The sequence below is a fragment of the Olea europaea genome, chromosome 12 (genome assembly GCF_002742605.1).
Source record: "Olea europaea var. sylvestris chromosome 12, O_europaea_v1, whole genome shotgun sequence".
NCBI classification, from domain to species: Eukaryota; Viridiplantae; Streptophyta; class Magnoliopsida; order Lamiales; family Oleaceae; genus Olea; species Olea europaea.
In genome coordinates this window covers 28,330,791-28,352,562 of record NC_036248.1, presented here as the reverse complement: position 1 = coordinate 28,352,562, position 21,772 = coordinate 28,330,791, and the positions used below count along the sequence as shown (strand labels likewise).

The 21,772-nt window shown below is 37.7% G+C and overlaps 3 protein-coding genes across 7 annotated transcripts; 2 read left to right on the top strand and 1 right to left on the bottom strand.

The window, feature by feature from the left end:
* The first annotated feature begins 6,034 nt into the window (after window positions 1-6,034).
* On the top strand, window positions 6,035-7,356 carry LOC111406306 (NDR1/HIN1-like protein 13). The gene has a single exon (XM_023035687.1). The coding sequence runs from the start codon at window positions 6,161-6,163 to the stop codon at window positions 7,136-7,138; it is 978 nt and encodes a 325-aa protein (XP_022891455.1). The 5' UTR covers window positions 6,035-6,160; the 3' UTR covers window positions 7,139-7,356.
* Window positions 7,357-7,544: 188 nt separating this feature from the next.
* LOC111406304 (protein GLE1-like) lies at window positions 7,545-19,754 on the bottom strand. 5 transcript variants are annotated; one of them, XM_023035685.1, is made up of 19 exons: window positions 19,583-19,754; window positions 16,453-16,518; window positions 16,102-16,266; window positions 15,838-15,999; window positions 14,570-14,681; window positions 13,663-13,811; window positions 12,688-12,856; window positions 11,526-11,727; window positions 11,320-11,429; window positions 10,890-10,963; window positions 10,670-10,751; window positions 10,466-10,552; window positions 9,892-9,975; window positions 9,471-9,602; window positions 9,228-9,350; window positions 8,708-8,987; window positions 8,075-8,246; window positions 7,909-7,983; window positions 7,545-7,794 (listed from the first exon to the last, which is right to left on the bottom strand). In XM_023035685.1, coding segments are annotated over exons 2-16 (1,881 nt in total). In that variant the 5' UTR covers window positions 16,455-16,518; window positions 19,583-19,754; the 3' UTR covers window positions 7,545-7,794; window positions 7,909-7,983; window positions 8,075-8,246; window positions 8,708-8,759. The 5 variants fall into 5 exon arrangements, with proteins under 5 accessions (XP_022891453.1, XP_022891452.1, XP_022891451.1 ...); XM_023035684.1 differs by lacking the exon at window positions 7,909-7,983; XM_023035683.1 differs by lacking the exon at window positions 7,545-7,794 and having other exon boundaries at window positions 7,878-7,983.
* Window positions 19,755-20,390: 636 nt separating this feature from the next.
* Window positions 20,391-20,918, top strand: LOC111406864 (putative uncharacterized protein DDB_G0290521). The gene has a single exon (XM_023036230.1). It carries the CDS (start codon window positions 20,391-20,393, stop codon window positions 20,916-20,918), a length of 528 nt encoding a protein of 175 aa, XP_022891998.1.
* Window positions 20,919-21,772: the final 854 nt, after the last annotated feature.

The window sequence follows — 21,772 nt, the reverse complement described above, 5'->3', positions numbered from 1 at the left end:
TTTTCACAAGCATGTCATCTACGTAGACCTCCATTGTCTTGTCGATGAGGTCCACAAACATTTTATTGACGAGTCTCTGATATGTGGCCCCAACGTTTTTCAACCCAAAGGGCATCATCTTATAGCAATAAAGGCCTCTGTCCGTGATAAAAGAGGTGTGTTCCTCATCGGCCGGGTGCATGAAAATTTGGTTGTAGCCGGAGTGTGTGTCCATAAAGCTCAACAACTCGTGCCCAACCATAAAGTCTATCAGTTGGTCAATCCTTGGGATTGGAAAGCTATCATTTAGGCAAGCTTTGTTGAGGTTAGTGAAATCAATGCATACCCTCCATTTTTCATTGTGTTTTTTTACTAAAACCGGGTTGGAGACCCACCTCCGATAGGTGGCCTCCCTGATGAAGCCATTTTGGATGAGCTCTTCATTTAGGGCCTCATACCTCTCAGGGTTGAGGGCTCTTCTCTTTTGTCTGTGCGGGGATAACCTTAGGATCAATTTTCAAGTGGTGGCAACTGACCTTGGGATCTATGCCTACCGTGTCCTCATGCCTTCAAGCAAAGAAATCAAGGTTCCTACTTAGGAAATCCTTGATCTTTTACTCAAACTGTTGGACAAGCCTTTTCCCACTTTTTACAATTTGGATGGGTCTCGGGGTCCACCGAAAAGCCTTCAAGTTCCTCAACTGAGGATCCTTGAGGTTCATGTTCAATTATGCAGGGGTCAATCTCATCGATGACCAATACTTTTGGAATGGGTAGAGCGTCGATCATTTCCACATCTTTCGGTTCGGAGGAAGCATCACCTGGGACATCGGCCATGACTATGTCGACGATAATCACATAGACGTTCCGGGGCTATACCTTTCTGATGGAGCTTAGATAGCATTCTCTCAAGCCTCTTTGATCATCCCTCACAGTTGCCACCCTATTTTTCGTCGAAAATTTCATGCATAGGTGGTGAATGGAGGTGACGACTCCCAATTCCTTTAGGGCTGGCCTACCCAATACTCCGTGGTAGGTCGATCGACTGTCAACAATGAGGAACTCCATGAAGTTCATTGTAGATTGGGGAGACTCCCCCATCTCCACTGCAAGGGTGATCTTGCCTCTCGGAGTGATGTTATCTCCGGTAAATCCGTACAAAGGAGTGGTGATGGGTGTCAACTCATGGCCCAGTACCATCTTGATTCCTTCGGGAGCTATGGTCCATAATATAGCTGGTAAACGAGGGGCGCTTAGCCTCATAGGCGTAATTTCTTTTAGCGTTTCGAGCTTTACCGTCCACAAATGGGCCTCTAAATATGGTATCTACCTCGTGGATAGGGGCCTCATCCTGAGTTTGCCGATTTCTTTGGTGTCTGCGCCCTTCCCTGGGCCTCTCTGCATTGTGCTCCCTTCGTCGTGAGAAAACATCCCTTTGATGGAGAGTGACCTCTTCACGCCCAGGTCGGTTGTCATACCTAGGTGGGGCCTGTTCGTCTGGGGCGATTCATTTCTATCCCTGGGGATCTTATCGGGTACGGTGAGCATACTCTCAACAATTTGTTGTGTCGTGGCCATAGAACCAGTGGTAAATGCAGTATTCGGGGGGTTGGGATTTGACCTATCTCTAGGTCCCTAACCCCGGCCTCGGCCTCTTCCCCTACGGGATCCTTGCGGAGTTTTCATTTGCTGGGTGTTAGTGACTGGGTTGATATCCTCATATGCCAAGGTTGGAACTGTGTTCAAAGTGGTGGTGACAAGGGCTTGCCCAGAACTCTCATTACCAGCTTGGTTCATTTGGTAATCTATCAAGTGGGAGGTCGACCCTCTAGCACTCTGTCTTTGTGAAGGTGGAAGGCCTCTACTTGCCTTGTTTCTATACTCAATCAATTTTTCACTGATGATCTCCCGTCTTATCATCTCGAGTAGGGCGTCATAGGTGATGGGGTCTTAATTTTGCACGTCCCTCCAAAACAGGGTGTTCATGTTCAAGCCTCCTCTCAGTGCAAATAACACCTCACAGTCGGTGACTTGCACACAGTACGTCATCTCATCAGTGAAGCGTGATACGAAGCTCTTCAGGGACTCCTCATGTGCCTGTCTCATATATTGGAGATGTTGGATAGGAGCCTCTCCCTCTCTACTCATAGCGAACCTATTTAAGAAGGTGGTCTTGAATTCGGGCCAACTCCTTATGCTCCTAGTTGGTAACCTACTATACCAAGTTTCAGCTGCTCTGCTAAGTGTTAAATGGAAAGCTCTGCATTTCACAACTGGGGTGGCGCCCCTTAGGCTCATGTGAGTTTTGTAAGTGTTCAGGTGCTTTTCAAGGTCGCCTCTTGCATTATACTTTGGTATTTTGGGCATAACGTAGTGGTTCGGGACCTGGGCACTCCTTAGTTCTCTCGAGAATGGTAGGTTTTCATCATCATCGTCTAAGTCACAGGACATCTGTTGCTCATCTAAATCGTTTTCTTCGGTCTCATACCTTGGTGGTTGGTGAGAGGTTCCGAGACAGTTCCTAGCCTCCTCTTCCCTCCTTTGGCACCTATTTCTAGGCGGTGTAGCATGGGGGGCATTTTCATGCCTTTCTTCTGGTTGTTAAGGCATCGGAGGTGGGGGTTGTGGCCTTGTCCAAGGCTCGCGAAACTGTTGTTGCCTAGGCCTCAGTTCTGCAGGGCTTATTCTGACAAATACACTACCTGACTTCCTATGTCTTCGCTCTTGCTCATATGGAGGTGGGAAGTTATCATGGTTCAAAGGGACCTCGGTGGATTACCCTGAAGCATAGTTGGAAGAAACATCAACTTTCACTTCCCTTTCAAATGGACTTCTACCTCGGCTATAGTTCGGCGAGGCAACCCTCTGACTTTGAACTTCATCTTCTTACTGGTAGTGCCCTTGGGGGGCATATGGAGGGATATGGAAGCCTCTCCGGCCTTGCATTTGGAGCATGAGTTCCCTTATAGCCATGTTTTGGCTAGCAATGCCCCTCATGTTGGCAGCCATTTCTCTTGACAGCAAGGCTGTCACTCGCATTCCACCTCGTCTATGGTGGTGGTGGAGTCGATGCCGAGCTGTTGGGGCAGCTGCTAGAGGAGGCGTACCTGCATTTTCTCTTACCCTCCTGGGGGGTGTGTCTTCATTTGAACTCATTTTGTTTGTTTAACCTTCAGATTTTTGCTAAGTTGTGGGGCTTTCTCTTATTCTTTTTTAAGAACAAATCCTTTTTCAAGGGAGATGCCTAAATGTTCCTTTTCAATAAACTTTCACCACAAGGTTGTTCATGGTTATTGTATAATTTCCCACAGACGACTCCAATCTGTTGATCCCAAAAAATGTTACCAACAGATGTCGGATCCACCCGTGCACACGTGAGCGAAAGTCCAATACGCTAAGACATGTGGACGGTCTTTAATGGACGAATCGATGGAGTGGGAGTAGCTCAACGACGCCGGATGAGAACGTTCGGAATCCGACGGGATGTTCGTTGACCGATTGTACAATAATTACCAATCGATTTTGTAAACGTGTATCCAAATTTGTATGAACTCGTTTGTGTTGCAAGATAATAAGAAAGAGAGTTGAGTAAAGTATGATTTTTTATATTGATTCTTGCATTAGCTTTTGTATGGGGTACATGGGGGAGTATTTATAGTGTCACAAGTTAGATCGTGACCTTTGGTTCAGGGTATACGTGGCCTCATCCGGTTAATTTACACGTCAAATTATAGGCATCAGCTGCACCTAGCCTGCTATACATTTATTGATTGGCAGAGCCGCCTCTACTAGTGACAAGACTTAACATTACACTCATGACAAACGTCCTATCAATCATTCAAGTAAGATCTTTATGCAAAGGATCTCTCGGGAGAAGAGTCTATGGAAGATGCTATTTTGTGATTCGGAGGTTGCTACCTCGGCTACAGAGTTTCGGCCAACAGGGCCTCGTTCACCTTCAAAGGGCATCGGGATATGGGCTTCGGAAGCTCCTTAAGAGGCAATGATAGATGGGCCTCGGTATATATAGGACTAGGCTTCTGTGGACCTCGGTTTATGGGCCTCGACTATGCAAATCACCTTGACTTCAGTGCCACGTGGTTCGGCATGAGTTGGCTGTAGGCCCCGATGGGTTGCCCAAGTGTGCAAACACGTAACAACTTTAGTTGGTGGAGTTAACTTTGGTTATAGTAGCGATCCTGCTTGGGTAGTTGAGGTGATTAGATAGGTGATGGTTGGGAGAAAACTAGTGGCGAGGGTGACTAGATTGATGGTGTTTGTAGTTTTGGTGTCAGATTTAGCGACGGAGATGGAACTGACATGGCTTGGTGGCGTTAGCTTCGATCATGGTGGTTATCCTTCAGTTTTGGGTTGTTGGATTGTGTCTATGTTGGTGGTGGTGCATCTGTGTTACATTGTTGGGATGTGTTGGTGGTGGTGGTGGTGTTGTTAGGCTATGTTTGGGTGGTGGTGATAGCGGTGGTAGTGAAGTGATGGTAGTGGTGGCGCTGGCAACGATAGCTATGGTATCGATGGTGGGGATGGGATGAAAAGTGTTTATGACAAACTATTTGGTGTAGAGGGTGGGATGAAGAGTGTTTGATATAAATGATTTTGAGTTTTTGTCACTAATTATTGGTGTTTTTGGTGGAGTTGGGATAGGGGTGGGATGAAGAGTGTTTGCGACTAACTATTTAGGTAATTGTGATTAATTATTTGGTGAATTTTTCATCAAGTATTGGTGTCGACGGTGGAATTAGGGTAGCGTAGGATGAGATGTGGAGTATATGTGACCAACTATTTTGGTATTTGTGACTAACTATTTGGTTAATTTCTGACCAACTATTGGTGCCGATAGTAGGGCTAGGGCGAAGACGGTTTGTTACCAACTTTTTAATATGTGACCCAAAAATTCGATAATTTGTGACAAATGTTAATTTGTGACTAAAAACTAATTTCTAACTAATTAATCTAATAATTTTTTTATCGTTGTGATCTATAAAATTTGTGATTTGTGATTGATACATAAATTGTAACTTATAAATTTTTTAATTTGTTGTCGATTAATTAATTTGATAATATGTGATCAACAAATAAGTTGTAAACTATAAGTACTTAATTGTAATCATAAATTGTATAATTTACCCTTAATATATTTAACTAATAAAATGATTTTAATCATTTGTTTATTATCCGAGTTTTGAAATTTTAAACTTCTCTTAAAGTTGAATTGGCCTATACTTAAAATCTGATATATAATTTTTTTTCAAAAAAAAAAAAAACTATTTTTGTTTTTTCACACATATGGGCCTTAATCTCGTATATACGTTACTACAGCCCCCTCAGCCCAACATTCCATATATGGGCCTTTGGTTCAGTTTAAGACCGATTATTATGTGGGCAGTTGAAAAAAATAGCATCAAAATGGTCTTACAATAATTCTTATAACTCCTCATTTATTTTATTATTATTATTTTGAAATATTTTGAGGAGCCAAACATATCATTTAATACTAACATGTGCCAACTTGAGAAATTAAATGTTTTATACATTCATGTTTGTTAATGATTTATGAATGATTTTTTTTTTTTTTTACTTATTTTGCTGAGTTCCATCGTTATATCTATATTTGAACATCTAACAAAACTGAATCCTGAGAAATACACGTTCTCATCATCCCAACAAAATAAATATTAAGCTCCTGTTTGGCAGGAGATTGAGCACTAATTGAATCTCGAGAAAGAAGACTCTATTATTACCCTAACCTATACTGTTACTGTTTTCTTTCGCTTGAATGCCCTCATTATTTGAAATTTTAATGGTTGAATTAATATTTATTTTTAAGAATGTGGTCGAAAAAGAAGAATTTTTTTTAAAATTATTTGTAATATTATTTTATTGAAGAATATGTTGTTGAGAAGAAGAAGAAAAATTATAATTTCAATAGAAACAATAAGGAGGGTCGAAAAGATGGAGGAAATTTTAGATCCATATTGAAGTTATAGCCCCGTAACTTTTTCAAAGCATCGTTTACATTACTTGCCTTCTATGCTTAACTAAAGTTTGATTCTTTGCCCTTCTATGAATCTTACCGAAGCCATATTTTCACACTCATGTCACAAGAAGAACGACACTCTTCTTTGTTCATTTCTTGTTTCATTCTCCATTCCAATTTCCCAACATGTCAGTGCACCGTCAAAGAGAAACAAACCCCCATTTTTATCCCCAACAACTACCCACAGGACCTCATGAATCCGAAATCGATGTTTTTCCGTCGCATCATAATCAAGGTCTCACGCCGCCCCCTCCCAGGCGCAAAAGTCGTCTACCACCACCACCATCACTGCCACCACCACAATTCGATGAGGACACCAATTCTCACCCTTCTATACAACCTAAACCACCAAAGCGTCAAAGCCGACGACAAACTCCACACTACCGTGAATCAACTCCTCCGCCACCGCTAGATCCATCACTACATCAAAAGGAACCACCGCTACACCCCCAACCAGTACCACCCCATCTTCATGCAAATGAACATGACCATGTCAATTCAGCCAGGCTACCTGAGAGTCGTAAAACCAACCCATTAATATGGCTTATAGGATCAATTTGTGCAATTTTGTGGATCATAATAATAGTAGGAGGCCTCATAATCCTTATAGTTTACTTAGTTTTCCGTCCCCGGAATCCAAAATTCGACATCTCGACTGTCTCACTAAATGCTGCCTACCTTGACATGGGTTATTTCCTCAATGCAGATCTCACAGTACTCGCAAACTTCACCAATCCAAACAGTAAAGTAAACATCGACTTCAGCTATGTAGTCTTCGACCTTTTCTACAATGAAAAGTTAATAGCTACACGTTATATCCAACCATTTTCTGTGATGAAGTCCGAATATAGGTTCGCAGATGTGCATCTTATGTCGAGCCAGGTTCGACTGCCTGTAGCCGATAGTCTAAACATGCAAAGGCAGATAGAGAATGGAAGAGTTGACTATGAGATAAGGGGTTTATTCAGAGCAAAATCTAAGCTAGGAGGATTCCTCCGGTACTCATATTGGCTGTCTGCTCACTGTAAAATAGCGCTAGGAGCCCCTCCTACTGGAATCTTGATCCGCAAACAGTGCCAAACAAAGCGCCAAGGTATATCGTAAACTTGAATTTTCGACACAACAGAGAAGACATACAATAGAATCAAAATCATAGAACACAACCCTTTGGTTTATGCTGGTTGTCACTTAATTTTATTTGTGTGTGATTGATCCGAAGTGCTGAACTTTTGTTATACCTTCATTTCTTGTGATTAAGGTAGCATTTCCATTTTATTTGTGCCAATTTCACCTTTCCAAAATATGTACAATGCTTTTTTATATCTCTTAGTACTTGATTCCCATGCATTTTGAAAAGCAAAAATGAGGTTTCGAGAGCCAAAAACTCATTTTGAACTCGTTTGATTAAAATTAAAAGTACTAGATAGAAATGCTTTTAGAAGATATTGTTCATTGTCATTTCTACTAAAGCTCTTCCAGAAGAGAGCGTTTCTAAATTTTAGTTCTCAAATATTAAGGTAACTTAACTCTTCTACAAGAAGTACAAGCAGAATACAGTCTCAGCTAAATGAATCCTTACATGTAAAGGTTCCAAACTGAGTCATCCTACTTAAACACGGACATCCAGCATGTGAATAAAAGCACGACGTGGGCCACAATGGTCCACGTCGTGTGTCGGCCGGCTTCGACAGTCGAGCAATCCTAGGCTTGGCCTTGGCAGTAGAGATCCACAGCCCACCTGGACAACCGATCCACATGGACTGTATTTAAAAAAAAAAAAAGAAAAAAAAAATTTGTGCAAGAATTATATGAAAGCTCATAAGCTGAGCCACCCAGATAATCAAATATGAACTAGGGCATAGGCATTTTCGAACATGGTATGACGAGTCTAACAGTCACGCCAAGCATTCAATAATTCGTTTGATATGCAATAATAACGTCCTCATAGCCTGATTCATTACAAAGGGACTGGTTACTATTTAAATATATGCTGTCGAATGTATATGCAAAAAATTCCTCAATGCAAGAACAAGTGAACACCTTAGAAATATTCAATCGATACAATATCATCTCCAGCTCGACTCTAGATCTCTGTCAGCCTGCTCCCCATATATCAAGCCCCAATGTCAATTCCCAGATCAGCCATTGGCTAAAATTTATCATACGGTTGGATATCACAGCCGATGACTTGCTCCAACATCTGAAGCAGGTCCTACATAAAAATTTCAGGCGAAGTTGAGTTTTGAAAAAAATTTACAAACAGAGAATAGGTATTTTCCAGGGAAATAATAATTGCAGGATCCAAAGGACTTGTTTTAAAGATGAACAGAGAGAAGTTGAGGGATTAACCAAATACTCATTTTGTTAAAAAGTTCAGCCATTGAAATGATGACGACTCAAGAAGAGTTCGATAGAAGATGATGATGGACAAAACAAGAAGCGAATAATAAACGAGAAGAAATAAAGAAGGTGAGGAAAATGAGAAATGGAGCAGAAATTTTGATGTAGAAAGTGACAAAGAAGTTAGTTGTTCACTATGAATTAAAAGAGCAAGTGAAGACACTTCAAGAGAACACAAACCAGACAACAGGAGAGAGCATTCGAAAAACAAAGAAATGAATCCATTTTCATCACAAATTGTGGTGGTCCAGATACGTTTATGAAAACATATACCTCTCCAGTGAACCAACTGCATATTAACTGATTAAGCATCAACTGATCACCATTAGAAATAAGAACTTGAATCCAAGTGACTTCTCAATTGCAGTCCATCAGGTTCTTTCTTGAACTTTTTCGACTCCATGTAATGACGAATGTTTACAGTGACCTTGTTCAACTTCGCGTTCAACTCTGGATCGCCTTCTTTCAGCGAGTTGATAAAATCACGAGCAATGATGTTAAGCAACTTCTCAAACTGAGTTTTATATCTCCTGTAAAGCGCAAATCCAGCCATCTGTGCACCAAAATATTTCATCTTTTAAGCAAGTTTAAAAGCTTGTTTGGCACTGTTTATAATATGTTTATTCAGTTAAACCTACTATTTATCCACGCATTAGTGGAACACACAAGGACTACCCACTTATGCACCACTAATTTCAGTCTAATTATAATATAAACATTTTATAATCACTTCCCAAACATGCACTTAAAATGAGTCGGGGGAATGAGATTGGAAAATTCAGCATCAACTTACCTCAAGAAATGATTGCAGAGCAACAGCAGTATATAGGTTTGCCGGGAGAGCATTCAAGAATCTGGCAAGCCATGCCCAGCCTTCTCTAAGTCCATGCAGGTTTTGAAAGCCGTTAACTTCAGTCTGCCATATATGCATATTTTTCAAAATTAAAGACAAGAAGATAGACAGACGAGAGCCCACCAGCATATCATTATTGCATTTTCCAACTTTGTTACAATTCAGGAAGTAACAGTCACAAACCTGAACTAGAGCTCCATATAGTTTCATGTATGAACTTAGCCTTTCTACATAACTATCAGTACTCTCAATCTTCCCATCTTTTTCCTCATAACCAATGGCTTTGTAGTAAGCGTCTTTTGTCTTAAAATGTGCCTAAAATAGAAAAAGACAATTTAAAATCCATACACCAACGATCAGAACTAGTAACCGAAACAAGAAGAAAACACTTGACCTGTAATACAAAAAAGAAACTGAGAGAAAGAGGAGAGAAAAAAAATAGATGTATTTAAACTTCACAGGGTATTTATTCATACCACAAGACTATTGTGCAAACAACTAAAGTAATAAATTAAATAGCACTGGCTTTTAACAGCGAAACGATCATCAACTGTAGGAAAAAACAAAAATATAACATATAAATACAAGAATAAAGAGGAATTACCGCAGAGTAATTTATATGCTTTGGTACGGTGTAGATGCAAGCTCTGTTCAACTCAGCTAGAAGAATATCCATGGCGAGAGGGATCTATGTTCAAGGAAATAAAACATGAAATTGCAAAGAAGCCAAGACCATAAAATCATTGCTGATTTAATCAAGAAACATGAATTATACAGGAGAAATGTGAGATGCCCATTTTTAGGAAAACTAAAATTGAACAAGAGCCTCAGATAATTCTAAATAATTCGTGAATGCGGAGATGAGGAATGAGGGGGATCTGTGTTTGAAGGAAATAAATCATAGAAGTGCAAATAAGCCAAGAACATAAAATTAAGCGTGATTTAATTGACACATGATGTATAAAGAAGACAAAAGTAAAACAAATTTTTCTTAGCAACATTTCCACCATATAAAGAAGACAAAAGTAAAACATAATTCTGAATTATGCATAAGAGTTTGTATGTGTGTGTGTTTTGTTGGGGGGGGGGTGTGGAGTGGCGTCGTGGCTGAGACCAGAATGAAGCAAAGAAGATCTTTTAAACATATGCAACAGTGGGGATATGGTAGTGTATTTTACCTTCGATGTCACAAGAACAATGACACGACTATAAGCAAAAACGATACCACTGAAGCTCTTTTGAGGATTTGCACTCTGGGACACAACCTGCATAATTTAAGACCCAAAAAGATGTTAGTACGTTCATCACATCCTGTTTTGTAAACACCCAAAAATATAAAAAAATACCATTCTGAACATGCTAGAAATATCTAACGATCTTACCTTCTCTGCAAACATTAGGATACTGATGGATTGGGGACATTCTGGACTATTAATTAGCCTTACTAACTCATCTGATTTCGTTCTAAACAAAGAGAATCAAACTGTTGCATATCAGACCAGTAGTGTATTGACAGCCCCGTATAAATATGAAAAGATTCAGGTTTTGGAGACCCAAAAGAAAAAGCCATTAACACAGGGTGTTAACAAAAATAGGACTCACCTGACATTTTCTATTGATGCAGAGATTGTTTTGATTCGTCTGGCAATATGCTGTCCATGTCCATGATAATCCTGCTGGTACAAACAAACTGTCAATGATAGTTTATATATAAGCAAGAAAATTATCATTAGATTCCAGTAGAACCACATCTATACATCAAATGAATAACTCTGCACAACAAACCCAGATCAAAGAACGTTGAGGCTAAAAACAACTAACTTCTTGCATGATAACTAATTTCCACCCCTCAAAACCTATGTGCTCTAAATTTGTTTAATGAATAGTTGCATGTTGAGAAATTCTAGTACATAAAACATAAAAATGAGGAGAACGTAGCAAAAATATATTCACAATTTATCATTACAGAGGTAAAACAATCTAATGTTGGAGCTTCAGAACTCAATCGGCCATCCTTTCTCTAATGATTTACCTTATTAGTGCTCAATCGTATAGCCTCATTTTTCGCAGATAATTCTTTATAAGTCAGCAATCTTCTTTCCTCCAATTCTAGAGCATTTCGTGCAGCTTTGGTTATATTTCCTGCCACCATATTTGATAGTTGAAACCCCGTATGAGAAAAGAGACAAGGGTCAAATTTTTCTCTCTCTTCTCAATTAAACACAAGCACACATATACCTGATAATTGGACTTCTTTCTTGAAATCATTTCCGGCCACCACGGATTGTCCAACAGTCTCCTTAGAATCAACTACAGTCTTGACAGCAGAATCTGTTTTAGTTTCTACAGTAATTTTCACTGCAGCTTCTTGAGCAGCTCTTTTCTCAGCTTCCAGTGCTGCTTTTTTAGCCTTTTCAGTTCTTTCAGCTTTTAGCCTAGCCTGCATCAATTAAACAAGCTCTCCGAAGTTATATTGAGCTAATGATTCACACAACATTTCCACCGTATAAAAACGAACCACTAATTTCTTTAAAAACGCTCAAAACTGCAGGTATGTAGAACATGCATAATCGTCTAATAATCAGGTCATCTACCCATGCAGTAACAAAGAGACAGTAGGAAAAAGATTCGTGAATAATGTTATCAGAAAATTCTATCCAATTTATGGCGCCTGAAGAATATCATAACCTCCTGAGTTGTCAATTACCACACTAAAGCTACCAGCATTTTGAGGCAATTTCTGAATTAAGGATGTTCTATGCGATAGAAATTTTCCATCCCTAAATTTTCTATTTGCTCAACTAAAAAGACCTTTAATAATATCGTAGGCTACCAACAAAAGATCAGAAGGTATCAAATAAATTGTAATTAGTCTTCAAAAAATATGTTTGTAGCAGTTAAGCATCATAAAAGATTTGGAATTGCAGAATCTAAGCCACTGAATTCACGTGACAATATGACACTATACAAGAAAGTTAAATGAATGAGACAGAACGAGAAAGAACCTCTTCTTCTGCTTTAATCTTTTCTTGCAACAATTTTTCTTGTTGTGCCTTTTCCTTTCGTTTAACCTCTTCCCGAACTGCATCATCTCTTAATCTTCTTTCTTCTATTTGGGATCTATGCTCATGGTCCCTCTGTACAGCTGTCAAGTGATTATCAAGTGCTTCTGCACTGCATTAATGCAATATAATTGTAAGCAAGTTCTTCTCCTTCAAATTAAACTACAGGAAAAAATATGATAAACATTGCCTAAATTGTAATTAGTCTTCAAAAAATATGTTTGTAGCAGTTAAGCATCATAAAAGATTTGGAATTGCAGAATCTAAGCCACTGAATTCACGTGACAATATGACACTATACAAGAAAGTTAAATGAATGAGACAGAACGAGAAAGAACCTCTTCTTCTGCTTTAATCTTTTCTTGCAACAATTTTTCTTGTTGTGCCTTTTCCTTTCGTTTAACCTCTTCCCGAACTGCATCATCTCTTAATCTTCTTTCTTCTATTTGGGATCTATGCTCATGGTCCCTCTGTACAGCTGTCAAGTGATTATCAAGTGCTTCTGCACTGCATTAATGCAATATAATTGTAAGCAAGTTCTTCTCCTTCAAATTAAACTACAGGAAAAAATATGATAAACATTGCCTTATCCCCGGAAAAAAAAAAAAAAAAAAAAATTGTGTTCCCTCAATAACGACTAAACCTTTCAGATGAGGTGGTTCAACAAGGTAACCAAGCAAGCAAAGCTCTTACGTTCGAGTTTCAATGTGCCACCCATTTATAAAAATGAGCAATTGAGAACTAGTCACACTCGCCTTTAATTAAAAAACATGAATCTGGTCAGGCTTTTAGATTCTGTGGTTCAACATACGCCATAATATAAGTTAGTGGGGAGAGAGAGAGACAATCAAATCAATGTTGCACATCTGCAAATTAGAGGGTATTTCTTATGTGCATATAACTATGTTAGTGTTTCTAATACACAAAAGCCAAATGAATACTCTTCAATAATATTTTATGTCCTTAAGAGCATTATGAATATCAAGCAAAAGTTAAAAGATGTTATCTCCACAGCCAATCATAACGTGTTTAGGCTACAATTAATTCTTCTGCAGTGGGGGCTGCAATGTACTTAAATCTCATTTAGTGCATCTTTGAATTCTAATTAAATTACAATAATTCTAGGTCAATATTGAATAAGTTACATAAATTGAGGTATCTCATCTTCAGGCAAGTAGCATACAAGTACAATTCAGTAACTAGAATCTGTTCAATGCTAGCCCCATGAATTTTACGACATGAAATCAACATCCATAATGAAACTAAAACTCTTGTTAGCCTCAAAAGGAAAATTTGCAGTGTGTGAATCTTACATTGTGCGTTGATAGTGCAAATCAAATTTTCTGTCCTTCTCCCGCTGAGATTCTCTATGTTTCTCAATCTGAGCAATTACAGAGGCAAACTTCTCATTTTCATCTACTAAATCTGTTCCCAAAGTTGATATTTGGTTCCTTACTTCCTCCTGCACATTTAGACAACAAAACTCAGTAACAGTGCTCACGTGTATTTGAAAAAAATAAACCGAATAAATTTGTTAACGTGTATCTGAAAATAATAAACTGAATTAATTTGTTTGTCTGGCGCACAACACATAGACATATTTTTGAAGCTACAAATGAAGTAGTAAAAACTACAAAATGTACTGTCTCATCAGTACTATGAAAAGTAGATTCCAGCCATGGTTATTCAAAAAACTGCAATGCAACAGCAAACGCCGTGTAATGCAATGTTAACAGCATGCTAGGGAACACAAGGGATCAAGTTTTAAATCGTAGGCTGACATCAGTAGCATTATTATTATTATTTGAAAAAAAATTTAAAGACAGTTAATAATTCAACAAAAAGGAGCACATAAGAACCCACAGAATTGAGGGATGCCACATGCCTTTTGGTACATTTAGTGATGCAATGAGTAGAAAAGCACTTCACATGCTTCCAAAAGTGTGTGCTCAAAGTAAAAGAAGGAAAACTATAAGTCACTCGCCTTAAAGTTTATTTAAGCAGAAAAATGGTCTTTGGGGTTGTGGTTTTCAAAGTGTGAGCCAGCTTCATAGTGAAAGAATCGTAGATATTGTCAGGCACAAAATTCCACAATCCATATGTAACATTTTAGTGCCAGCCAATCATTAAGTACAAATGTCACTCGCCAAGTAAATAAACTAGAATTTTCAATTTCATCACTTTCCAGCAAAGCAATTACAAATTAACTAATCTACCCACCTTAACACTGAACTGAAGGTCATGAATGAACTCGGAGAGCGCTCCTTCCACTAATCCCACTTTGTTCATCAGACATGGGATTCCAAGAGGTAAACTTTCTTCAGAATCATCACTATCAATGAAAGAACAAAATTTAACGATCAGATTAAACATTTAGCAAAATCTAACAATTATTAAGCATTTAATTAATTGGGGCAAGTTTCAGAAGTCAAAATTTGCAATCTTAAGCTACGTAAAAATATATGCTGAGGTAGATTCCACATCACAAGAAACTAAGTACATAACAGTTGTAAGATTACGCAAATCTCTCAGAACCTTCTTCTGTTTCCAGGGGCAGAGAACTTATTCTTTTAGCTTATTACAGTTTAAATATTATCCTTTCTATGGTAAAAAGAAAAGAAAAGGCCTCATTCTATTGCCCTCCATCGTAACATGTTAATTAAGAACAAAGCCAACACAAGACTAAAGTATTATGATTAGGTAAGTCACAATGGATAAGTTAGAAAAACAGCTTGGCAAGAATACACTTTCGATTGTTTTGCCTAGCCCAGGTGGAGCTCCAAACTCTAAAGTTCAAGGACTAAAGTCAGTTGGGACAAATTCAGTCCTATAAAGGCAAAATTAAATAAAGGTTGAGTAAGTAACAGGCAAAGCCAGATAATCAATAAGACAACTTAACTATATGGGGATTACACGTCTACATGTTGATGGTTCAATGGCCAGGAAACAATACACTGCTGACATGTACTAAATCTCTGAATATCCATTCGCTCATTCTAAATTATGACATGCCAAACTTAATTAAAACAGTTGAAAACTGTGTAATCCTATAAGACATTTAAGCACTGCAATGAACTAGTCTAAATTTTCAACCGCTAGTGTGATTAGTAGTTTCCTAAGCTACAAACACACTTTTGCAGCACCCTTAATTTTACACGCAAGTCATAAGAAGATCAAACACATAGATCAATGATCTAATAAGAGGGCGTGTTCCATCTAGAAACTCCAGAACAGAGAACTAAGCATTCAAATAAAGTTCAGCTACCCATTAGTGTACATTTTTCATCACTAATTACTTCTAATTAACAAAACGATTTTCTATTAAAGTTCCTCAGAAACTATATTATCCCAAATACTTCCCGCATTACAAAAAACATAAAAGGCCAATAAGAGATAATCATGTAATAATACTTCAATTTCATATATCGTAGTTGTTCCCTTTATTAGACTCTTTAATGACCATGTAGTCATTAGTGCAGAGTGCAAACCTCATGTAGAATTCATCACAAGAAAATCGTGTGCCTGCAACCATGGCTGAATCTTCATCCTCCTCTTCACCACCGCTGTCAGTTGCTTCCAGCTCACTGTCTGACACGTGCATTACAAAGCCCTTTGAATACTTATTACTCTTCTTTGAAGCTTGAAGCTCTCTGAATGATAGTATCAAAACATAAAATCCTTAACACCATATATATAACGACAAGCATTCAATTCCATGAAATACAGTTTTCAGCCAATTTTCACACACATACCTAGGTTGGGTTTTGGTAAACGGTACAGAAAATTTTGAAGATACAATAAGCTTCTTTTCTATTGTATCGATCTCTGACAATAAGTTATCAAAGCTCCAATCTGGCTGTGGATCCGAAGTTATTCCATCAACATTCGGAGAACGAAGTTTCAGTTTAACAGCTCCCCTGATTTAAAATAAAGCACTAGTCAGCCATATCAAAACAAGAAAACCCTAACCTCAACAACATTATTTATTCAAAAATGAATTTCAATCCCACTCAACTTTGAGTCACCAAGAACATAATTGCTATAAAGTTTACTAATAGACATACTCAGAATCAGTAAAAGAAAAAGAAAACTTGTCCTCTTACATTATTTCACTGGACGTTTGTGGTTGCCTACTGAATTCTCAGAAGCTAAACAAAAAATTGAATTATCTGCACAATAAAAAAAAATCATAATTTACAAATGCAATCAAGAAAGTACTACACGACCAGAGCTACTATTTAATAAAGCATTATAACACGTTCAAAAAATGAATTTGAGTTCCAACTTTCAAGGGTTTTCAGCCGAATCAAAAAAGAGAGACTCCACGAAGAGAAACGGAGGACCTAGGAGGTGCGGATCCAGAATTTTCAATAAAGGGTGTAGAAACTTAAGAAAGTCAATATGATAAAACTTAGATATAGTACTAGAATTTGGTCAATTTAATAAAATTTATATATAGTACTAGAATTCAGTTAATGCCATCATATATTTAAGTAGTTCACGAAAAGTAAAAGAAGAACATCTTCACCAAAAAACCTCAGAACAAAAATATTCTTGGGTCGTTGGAAAAGTAACACTTAATTGCCAAAAACGAAAATATCTACTATTAGCAAGTATCATGATCGTATCTTATCTTTCATGTCAATTTAAATCATTTAGAGTTGGACATAATAATCTAAGTGCTTCTATTTCATGCCCAAAATTGTCACTAATAAAATGAGTGCTTTTTATGTATGTTGGTGTTGGTGTAATATAATTAGAAAATTACCAGAGTAGGCAGTTTCATGGAACATAAAAACAAATCTAAAAGATTAAAACAAAGTGCCTGATTTCATTAACATATTCTTGTGTGATTCAATGCTTTTCACATTGTGTTCAAAAAGACTACAATGAAATGCAGTAATTTAATGGGTGGTGAAGTTAATTCCATCTTCTTCAATGTTCTTGGATAATCATGTAGTTTTTATTTTTTCTAATATATTCTTATGAAAATAGTACAACCTGTACTTGTGAAACTCACTTTATTATTGTGAAACAAGGAATTTTTCATCGTTCACTCTACAGTCTACATTACACTCCACTAATTCCACAATTCTAAACTCGTAACCAAAAAAGTCTAAAGAGAACTCAACTTATGTGCAGTTTTTTTCTCATTTGATGAACATTCATGAACTCCTAATTCCAAAAAAGATAATATTTGGAACAAGAATAGCCAAGAAAAAAATGTTCAAAACTATAAAACCCATACAATTAAAAGTAAATTAAGGAATGGAAAATTGGTAAATTTATATACAATTGCAGCCCAAAATTCAGCAATCCCCAAATTCTCTCAAATTAATCACACCCACTCACCCCAAACGGCGAAACCAGATTTCCCACCCCCAAATAGCCAAAAGATAATTTGAGAAACCTCAAACACTTCAAAGAGATATTCAGCAAAAGTGAGAGAAGGGACTAACTGAATGTGTGTGAACAATAATGGACATATCCAATCCACATAAAATTTCTGGTGGTGAATGGTGCAACATCCGTCCAATACCCGATTGGAGCTTGGAGATTCCAGGCAGGGGAAAGCAATTGAAGGTAGAGGTGTGGCCGCGTGGTTTGAATTCAACAGAACAACCGTGATTTGGGTTGGGAAAAAAGTGTAAAAAGTTAAAACTCTTGTTAATTGGACTCCAAATTTTATTATTGTTGTTGTTGTTGTTTTTGCGCTGCGATTGGTTTGATTTTGGAACCAGCTTAAGCTAAAAAATTAAAAATAAAAAGTGGGAAAATTATCTCAAATCCTAGTTTCATCTTCGAAAATCAAATTTAATAGTAATTATTTTTAAAACATATATATCCACAAAATACTAAGCCCAATTGCAGAATTTCTCTCTCTAAAAATTTCCAAATACACCATAGTTACATGCAATCCCTCCAGCAATCTACACAGCTTCCCCAACTCAGCAACAACAATTGGCAACTGGAATGCTCGAAGCATTAACATCGCAACTTTCGAAAAAGCCTCTCGGGAAACTCAAATTTGCATATCTTCTTGAAGCCACTAATGGCTACTACAATGAAAACCATATTGGCTAAGGCAGATTTGGGGATGTGTACAAAGCTCAGTTGAAGGGGAAAGCATTCACTCTAAAGGAATTAATATAAATGGTACCAATTTGATGGTGACAGTGCTTGATAGTATCATTATGAATTGAAATACGGCGGACAAGGTGAAGAGGAAGATGCCATTCATGAATATGGATGGATTCTTTCAGTTAGGGTTTGAGAATCATGCTAAATCTGGATCAGGAGATGGAGATGGAGATGGAGATGGGGGAAGAAACAGTGGGAAATGAAGATTGGTCTTTTTCTGGGCAATAGGAAGAAAGAGATGGAAAATATATAAAAAATAAAATGTTATGAATCGAAATGCATAGCAATCCGCAACTAGACAAAGGGCATATAATCAAGCTTGTGAAGGGAACAACAATTGAAAGCCATATCTCATTTTCTTGTTAGGTTACAATCATCTTTATTACAAGTTGGTGGACTAGTTGGGCTGAAAAAGGTATACACTTCATTCAATATAGTTGTTCGAAACAAGGTTCCATCAACATTTCTCGATGAACGTCATCTAACATCTCCCAAATTTAATTAAGCTTCCGAAAGGAATACTTCTATGAGTGTCTGTCTTTAATTCTAATTTCAACGGGAATAACATACTCACATGAGTGTCGCTTTTCTACAATAAAAAAATATAAAATGATAGTACAGAGAGGTTAGAGGATCTCTTATGGACTCACCTAGAATCGGTCAGAGGAAGCTTTCTTATCCAAACCAAACAGGATAGTACGGAAAGGTTAAAAATCCACTTGCTTTTTAAGGCAATTGGTCGAGAACTAAATATGCAACGTTCCCATTTTTATCTTATAAAATTAACAATACAAGATATGAATATAACTACAACCGAAATACAAATGGAATTATTAAAAACACACAAATACAGACATACTCACTATGGTAATTTCCTAAACCTAAATTCCCAAATCATGAATCAAAACTCATAAATGATAAATTATCAGTCATAACTCATGCAACATAAATTACAAATTCACAATTCTCATTTCTTTGTCACGGAACAAAAACTAAGGAAATTCTCATTTCTTTGTCACGGAACAAAAACTAAGGAAAACAAAAATAAAAACAAAAACGACAACGACAGTCGAGAAGGAAGAAGGCGCTCGCCGCAATTCACGAAGTCACTGACACAGGAGGTCTGTCGCCGGCGACCAGCTTCACAAATTGAGCCAGGAGAGGTGGAGAAATAGAGAATGACCGGCCGCGGCTCGTACTGCTTCTCCTCGTCTCTGCACTGCTTCCCACTTTGTTTCGTAATTGGTAGTTTGGTACAGTGGACGTGCGGGAGGAAATACTTATTGGGAAAATTTGACATATTTGAAAATTAATAAAACAAGTTTCAAACTTTTAAAAATCAGATTTTTATTAAAACTTATTTATGATTTAATTAAATAATTAATTATTTTACTAATTAAACATATTTAGGTTATAAATTTGTACAAACTGGTCATAAATTAACGATTTAATTAGTCACTTATTATTTTTTGATCATAAATCAAAAATTTTATGTCACAAATTATTTTACGATCACAATTCAAAAATTTTGGAGGTCATAGTTTGTTCATCGATCACAAATCAAAAAATTAATTAGTCACGGATTAATTTTTAGTCACAACTTATCAATTTATTGGTCACAACTTTTTTTCGATCACAAATAAAAAATTTCATAGGTCACATATTGTTTTTGGGTCACGAATATAAAATTTTATATGTCAAAAAATCAACTTTTATTCATTGTAAATTGTCAAATTAATTGGTCACGGTTAATTTCATCGGTCACAAATCAAGTCATAGTTTATTTGTATGTCACAGATTTCCAAATTAATTGGTCACAACCCCATTTCTTCCCACCGCCACAAATATCACTATCACCATTACTGCCACCACCTCAACGAAGCACAGCCACCACCACCTTATGACAACCTATCAACACCACAACATACGATCTCAACACCATCTTAGATTCAAAGTCGCCTCCACAAAACCGTCACCAAACAAAACCATCACCACCACCACACAGAACACCATCACCACCACCATTGTAGGTTCACAGTCACCTACACAAAACCCCACTCAAACCGTCAAATCCACCATACAAACACCATCACCACCACAGGTCGCCCACAACACTCTTACCACACAAACACCACCACCACCACAGCACGGCCCACAGCACTGTCACCACCACAGCGCCGCCCAAGGCACCGTCACCACACAAACACCACCACAACCACAGCAGCCACCACAAAATCGTCACCACACAAACACCACCACCATAGCGTCGCCCACAGCATCGTCACCACACAAACACCACCACAGCATCGGCGTCTTCACAGAACCTAACAGTGCCGCCCATACCACTACAGCTGCGTCACCAACACCAGCATCTTCCTGCAGCCACAGCAAAAGTGCGACACCAACTCCGCCCATTCTTCACAGATGAGAGAGACTAGAATGACAAGATGTAGAGAGGGAATGGATTTGGAGGACATTTTGGGGGTGGGAGGGGGTTAGGGTTAGTTTATAAATTAAATAATTAATATAACTTTTTTTTTTCTGATTTTTGAAATATTAAAGTTCCCATATGATTCAGAATGTTGAATACTTAAAGTATGATATTGTGTAATGGGTAATTAGCACAAAACATCCCTACCTTTCGATGTTTTTGTGGAAAAAGTCCCTACCTTTCATTTTTTGGTGGATTACACCCTTACTTTTTCATTTTTTTGCGCAAAACGTCATTCTGTCAACTCTCCGTTAAAATGTTCCGTTAAATCAAAAAGGTAATTAGCACAAAAGGTCCCTACCTTTCAAAGTTATTGTGAAAAACGTCCCTACCTTTTATTTTTTAGCATAATTAGCAGAAAAGGTCCCTACCTTTCAATATTATTGTGCAAAACATCCTTACCTTTCATTTTTAGCATTTTCACCCCTACCTTTCACTTTTCATTGCAAAAAAGGTCATTCTCATCCATTTTTTCAATAAAATGACGATTTTACCCTCCTATTCAAATAAAACAAAAAGAAAAGATGAATTACCAACTGCAACCATAATCCTTAAATTTTTAAAAAATTACAAAAAAATCATAAATTCTCAACCACCACCATTTTCACAACCTATCAAGCTGCCAACTATAAATTCACATAATACCACCTTTCGGCCACCATGCCCACCGGACTCCACCACCGTAAATGTGGTTGTTTCGGACAGATTGGTGATCAATACTATGGAGGAGGATATTGGGGAGAGTGAGACGACGCTGGTGGTGGTGGAGTCCTATGTGTTGTGGTCGAAAA

Bases quoted from the DNA above. Each gene is read 5' to 3' on its own strand.
- LOC111406306 (XM_023035687.1), top strand. From the start codon at position 6,161: ATGTCAGTGCACCGTCAAAGAGAAACAAACCCCCATTTTTATCCCCAA.
- LOC111406304 (XM_023035685.1), bottom strand. The intron at 11,728-12,687 runs GTTCTTTCTCGT...TAATTGATGCAG, and splicing joins AGATTAAAGCAGAAGAAGAG to GCTAGGCTAAAAGCTGAAAG. The intron at 9,603-9,891 runs GTAATTCCTCTT...TTTCTATTTTAG, and splicing joins AGCATATAAATTACTCTGCG to GCACATTTTAAGACAAAAGA.
- LOC111406864 (XM_023036230.1), top strand. From the start codon at position 20,391: ATGACAACCTATCAACACCACAACATACGATCTCAACACCATCTTAGA.